The following is a 6000-nucleotide window of genomic DNA, read 5'->3' as shown; positions in this document are numbered from 1 at the left end:
GAAGACGTAGCTCGGGCAGGTCTCCCACTACGTGGACCGACGATCTTTTGAAGGTCGCGGGAAGAACTTGGATGCGTGCAGCGCAGGACCGGTCGTTGTGGAACTTCTTGGGGCAGACTTTGTCCAGCAGTGGACGTCATTTGGTTGTAGGTAAACTTAGTTTTAACGAATATTACCTACCTTTTTCTACCTTTGCCTATCATTTTCCTTTAATAATTTATTGTTGAGCAAAAATAAATTAGGTAGGAATAAGTAATACTAAATTCCTAGAAAAATTTTGCACGATTTTACGTCCTAATGGACAAACTTTATTTTTATTTCACATATTAAACCTTATTTCTATAGAGGAATATTAATTCCTCTATGCTTATTTCACATTAATCTTGTGCCATGCATAGGTATACATTAAAAAAAAAGTTGTCAACACTGTCAAAAAAGATAACCTACAAATTCCTACGATTTGTTTTGTTGTTATTGATTACAAATTATTAAAATTAACATTAACCAAATCCTGAATGTTAACTACTGTGTACTCTAACTCGTTTGTTTATTAAGATTTGTCTTTGAGTCTAAAGGAAACGTGCAATAAAGGAATCCGCCATCTTCATATTCATATAATTTTGGTTCGAGCTAAATGATCATCATAACAAAATAATTAACATAGAAATGGTACGACGTCAGCGAGAACCAAGCACTACAGACGACGAGATTGTAATTGGTAGTAGAATTTCTGTAACCTATTAAGTTTCTGTTATTGAATTGGACTAATAAAACCATTATTTTACAGACACATCTCCACCCAAGAAACTCAAGCGCCACAAGCACAAAAAGTTCAAGAAACGCAAAATTGAAAATGAATTTGATAGTGACACATCCATTGATGTTTCCTACGAGGACATTGTTGACAAACCATACAAAATAAAGATGAAAACTGGTAAAGAACTGCCAGGGACATCTGCAGCAGATTTACTTAAAGCCCAAACAATGAAGTCTTCGTCAGATTCTAGGAGATCCATGCCTGGATCCTCATCAAGTACACCACCAAAAGCAACAGTGAAGAAAAAGAAAAAGGGTAGAGATAGTGGTACTTCAAGTGAGGAAGAGAGATGGCTTGATGCAATCAAGTCAGGCAAACTGGAAGAGGTGATATTATATTTTAATTTTCTAAATTCTGTTACAAAATATTTGCTTTCCCAATTTAGTAAGAAAATATTCCTAGTATTTCATTTGTAAAGACCATAATATTTTGCACAGGTTGATGAAGAGTTGAAAAAAATAAAACCAAAGGATCCTAAAATGATGACCGCAAGACAGAGAGCCATGTATGAGAGAGGAACTGATAAAGAAACTAGCCCAGGAGGCGAAGTCCTTTTAGCACTACCATCGGGTTACAAAGAGAAAGTCATGACAGCTGAAGCAATACAAAAAGCAGCCCTAAAATCACAAAAAAGAAAACAGCTGGCTGATGAAAAGCGTGAAAAGGACAAGAAAAAAACAATGGATAGATTATTGAAGAAACAAGAATCTAAAAATTTAAAGAATGCCCAGAAAGGTAAACCATTAAAAAAACTGGAACCTATGATCGTTTATAAAAACAATAATAATGAAATATCTTTGACTTTACCACCTGGAATACCATTTCCTATAGAAGCTCAGCCACCCATTGAAGCGCCGGCGCCAATAAAGTGTGGTATTGAAGGATGTCCGAATGTCAAAAAATACAACTGTTCCAAAAGTGGAATTCCTTTATGTAGTCTAGAGTGTTACAAAACAAATTTAATGACCTTAGTATAACTGTAGAAGTAAAATAAGAAAAATAAAGTACCTATTGGGTAATTTTTGTGATATTTTACTTGTTTTCAACCCAGATCTAAAATTATTCTGGACAACATAAGTAAGTAAATGTTTCATCTTGTAGTAAATTGCTATCTAAGATAGATAATGTTATTTTTTATGTAATAAATGACTGACCTAAAACAAAATATGTATAGGATGTGATTCTTTGATAAATTGAAACAGGAAAATATTTTTAAATTAAACTACAACAGACAGCTAAACAGTGAGCATATATTTTGTAAGATTAACAAGTTAAATTTTACATAGTTATAATTATTATTATATTATTAATACAAGGTACACAATGTGGTTTCTCTATACAGAAACCAGTCTTGCATGGGAACTAATAAGAAATAGTTAACCATTATCAAAATGTGGACAAATAAGAGCATCTCCCATAAAAATATACATTTGTGCAGTAATTAATGACTTGTAATTATTGCATTATTAATATTAATAAATAGCCTCCCAATCGTTCATCAGCCACTGCACAAATTCAACATAATTTAATAGGATAAATTAAAAAAATACATATCAGACTAGACTTTGCTCAACAATCTGACTACTTAAACAAAATGGCATCTCAACAACAAAGTGTAAAAACAGTAGGACTGAATTAAAATTATTTTTGTAAAAAATTTCCTATATGCCTAAGGACCATAAATATTCATATTGTACTAATGCGGCTATGTAGGAATGTGCAGCTATCTGCACTACATTGGACATAGTGATAAGTACTCACTCATCTAGCAAATAGACTATTATTTTACTTGTTCGACATGAATACAATACTTGCTTCCTTAATGAGCTTCTTAACCATTATTTCAGGAATGTTGTCCTAACATCTAAACAACACTGATTTGGCAAATTACTTGAGCTATGTAATGTGATTATATGCATACAATAATTTAAAGTACCATGTAAATGTACTGTGAATCTTGTACACATTGTTTACGAATTCTTAGTAGCTACAATAATAACATTCTATTTTACATTTTAATCTAGTTTACAAGACACAAGTAATAAGTTGGGGAAAAAATAGAATTCTTCATCATGTTAATTTCTTATATCCTTACTAAATTACACTACACTTGATTTTGTTTGGTATTATGAATGCATCGTATACAGAAATTCCAGCATAATCAATCTCAATGTCACTACCAGCTATTCTTCTAACACTGGACTGTCATTGATATACTTTTTCTATTTACTATTTTGTGACGCACTTACACCAACTAACACAACATGGATATGTAAACACTTAAAGATGTCCAATCAGTTTTTTCCACCTGCTTTTGAATCGTAAATGCTATTTCCATTCCATCGTAACCATTCACATCCCCAAGAGAGCTCGTAGAAATAGAGACCCATAGAGAACAAGGCATGGGCACAGCTCATAAAATCTACAGACCAAAGCATGGCAGCCAACAACATGGCAGAGAGATTCCAGCTTGGTATCAGACATTAGTGCGTTTAGAGCTCCTAAGGCGCGCCAAGCCAGACTGTAACCGCTAAGACTGGTTATTCTGCTTATTCGATCTGAGACGCGCCAAGCCCGAGCGCTCCTCCTCCTCATCGCTGGTGCAGGACAGCCCTCCAACAGCACCGCGAGACGACGTAGCTTGAATCAAATCCTGATCAGGTCCATTTCTGCTCTCATACAATAATATTCCTAATGTTTCTTCATAAATTCTAGCTTCTGGAAACTCTACCTTAGTGTGTTTCTTGTCAGTGGCATACACAATGGACGTGCAGCAAACCTCAGCACACTTCTTTCCATGTCCAAAGAAGGACCAGCAACATATTTCATTGGATCCAATAACATCTTTTATGAAAAGAACTCTGCCACTGAAGCGTAGTGACAATTTGTCAAACAATTCAATATTCTTTAGAAGGTTGTCATCAGAAGTGCTTGTGTATGAATATTTGTTGTTGTGTCTGTTGATAAGCAGCTTCACCACAGGCTGAAAATTTAAAAATTTCTGATTAGTGAAAGATAGATTGTGGTTAATTGACATTAAGGCTAATGCGAGCTCTTATTATTGGGAGAGTATGAAATACTATTAAAAAAATAGCATAAAGAATAATGTTGGGAACTCTGCTAATATTTTAAAGCAATGACTTGAAGGCCCGTCCATCTGCCGCCATTCACTATAACTATGTTGGCGGCGTGCTCCGATGCCCTCAATGCGAAATTGGTCGGATGGATCATCATCAATATTTTAAAACATGTTCAGTCCTTAATTATAACTGTCTTTCAAAGCATGTGAAGAATAAAGTAAGGAGTGTAAGTTACTAGTTCGAAAGATATCAGTTAAAAGCTAAAATGCATACCTTGGATGTTGACATAATAAGCAACTGCTCCTCTTTATGTGATGTAATAAGGGGCACTCTGCAAATAGGCTCTGCTTCTCTCTCCTTCTTTGCCAAAGCTTGCTGGCATGATTCCGTCAACTCCTCAATCAGAAAGTATTTCGCTTCAGCTAATAACTCCATAACTTCACGATAACTGTCTGGCAGTGCAACTGTGCCATCACGGAGATAATTTAGTATAGTCCCAAAATGCTTGCCACACCGGTCAATAAGTATCCAGCCTGAAATTTAGACACAGATTGTTAGAACATTTTACAATGAATAAAAGAAATTAGGTAGCAACTGGGAAGTGCATCATGTCATTCACATTACCTACTTGCTATAGAATATGAAAGTGATAAAATATCGGCTGTAGTTCTAGTCATAAAAAATACCTTCAGAATCTGTGAGCACCTCCATCCTCCCACTGAACATCGTCCTCAGCATATTGTCACTCTTGGTCAGTGTACCAAGCGTAGTGTAAAAGAGAGTACCGCCCACATTTAACTTCACGTATTGCGATGGACTGCCTTTTATCAGAGTTTTGTGATCGCCCGACATTTTATACGACGAAAATCTGTACGGGTCACTGCACGAACTACAATACACCCCTACTATTTTGAGAGAAGAGAAGCCCCTCGGATAGGAACTACAATACACGATATTAATCGTTATATTTCCTTCCTCTTTATTTTCATCGAACAATTTCGTAATTTAATACTTTTTGACGATTTCTTTCAAAAACACAAATCTCAACTCAATCAATGAAATAAATTTTTTTTTTGTTAAATAGTTGTCTATCTCACTCTTTTTTAGCTTGATCTTTTTCTAGCACACCCACGTTCGATTGAATGAGATGTATTTTATCTCCTTTTTACATATATCGTTTATTCACTCGCACAATCGCGCGATCGTAATTTTTGTCTATGAAATTAATGCCATTGTTATTTTATTTCAAAATGAATTTTATCTTTCTGCCCAAGCCTGTGGCCCAAGCCATAATTTTAAAAAATCAAACAAAATCCAAAGACAAGTTAAAAAGTAAAAAGTGATTGTCTATTTTTTTTTTAAATGCATAAGTGTTGCCATTACACATCAAATGTGCTTACTTGAAGGGTAATCAATATTCAATCATTTCTATACCTTGATTTTTTAGAATCCAGCAGAGATGTAAACAAACACTTTCATACACAATTACACCATAATCACTTGTGTGGACACACTGTTCATAATATCATACACAATATTTAACAAGCCCATGAAACCAACTTTATTTTCACGTTTATACAAGTTTGAAATCAATCTTTGAAACAAATTGTTGTTGTTGTTGTTTCAGCCAAATGACGTCCACTGCTGGACAAAGGCCTCCCCCAAGGTTTTCCACAATGAACGGTCCTGCGCTGCCCGCATCCAGGCTCTTCCCGCGACCTTTACCAGATCGTCGGTCCACCTAGTAGGAGGCCTGCCCACGCTACGTCTTCCAGCCCGTGGTCGCCACTCGAGAACTTTCCTGCCCCAACGGCCATCGTCTCTACGAGCTATGTGCCCCGCCCACTGCCACTTGATTTTAGCAATTCTGCGAGCTATGTCGGTTACTTTGGTTCTCCTACGGATTGGTTATTTTTGACATGACATTGACAGATATGTCAAAATCCACCAATCACGCAGCAAGCAACAGCAAGCAACAGAAGATTACTAACTTTACGGATATCATTGATTGTTTTACTGTCCAGTGCATAGAGAAAAGTAATACATAGGAAATAGAGAACCCTCTCTGTCAAATTTTTGAGCCTACTAATTGACAGCCTGGTG

The 6000-nt window shown here is 35.8% G+C and overlaps 2 protein-coding genes across 3 annotated transcripts; one reads left to right on the top strand and one right to left on the bottom strand.

The window, feature by feature from the left end:
• Positions 1 to 417: 417 nt before the first annotated feature.
• LOC114363012 (INO80 complex subunit B) lies at positions 418 to 1836 on the top strand. Of its 2 annotated transcripts, none has more exons than XM_028318604.1 (3): positions 418 to 669; positions 788 to 1143; positions 1255 to 1836. In XM_028318604.1, exons 2-3 carry the CDS (start codon positions 925 to 927, stop codon positions 1792 to 1794), a joined length of 759 nt encoding a protein of 252 aa, XP_028174405.1. In that variant the 5' UTR covers positions 418 to 669; positions 788 to 924; the 3' UTR covers positions 1795 to 1836. The 2 variants fall into 2 exon arrangements, with proteins under 2 accessions (XP_028174405.1, XP_028174404.1); XM_028318603.1 differs by having other exon boundaries at positions 419 to 718.
• Positions 1837 to 2156: 320 nt separating this feature from the next.
• On the bottom strand, positions 2157 to 5011 carry LOC114363013 (BTB/POZ domain-containing adapter for CUL3-mediated RhoA degradation protein 3). Its single transcript, XM_028318605.1, has 3 exons — positions 4584 to 5011; positions 4171 to 4430; positions 2157 to 3800 (listed from the first exon to the last, which is right to left on the bottom strand). The coding sequence occupies exons 1-3, from the start codon at positions 4747 to 4749 to the stop codon at positions 3348 to 3350; spliced, it is 879 nt and encodes a 292-aa protein (XP_028174406.1). The 5' UTR covers positions 4750 to 5011; the 3' UTR covers positions 2157 to 3347.
• Positions 5012 to 6000: the final 989 nt, after the last annotated feature.

Source organism: Ostrinia furnacalis, unplaced genomic scaffold (assembly GCF_004193835.3).
Source record: "Ostrinia furnacalis isolate ACB-3 unplaced genomic scaffold, ASM419383v2 OfSCF6942, whole genome shotgun sequence".
Classification (NCBI taxonomy): Eukaryota; Metazoa; Arthropoda; class Insecta; order Lepidoptera; family Crambidae; genus Ostrinia; species Ostrinia furnacalis.
Note: the sequence above shows the minus strand (reverse complement) of the source record. Positions and strands in the feature narration are given on the sequence as shown.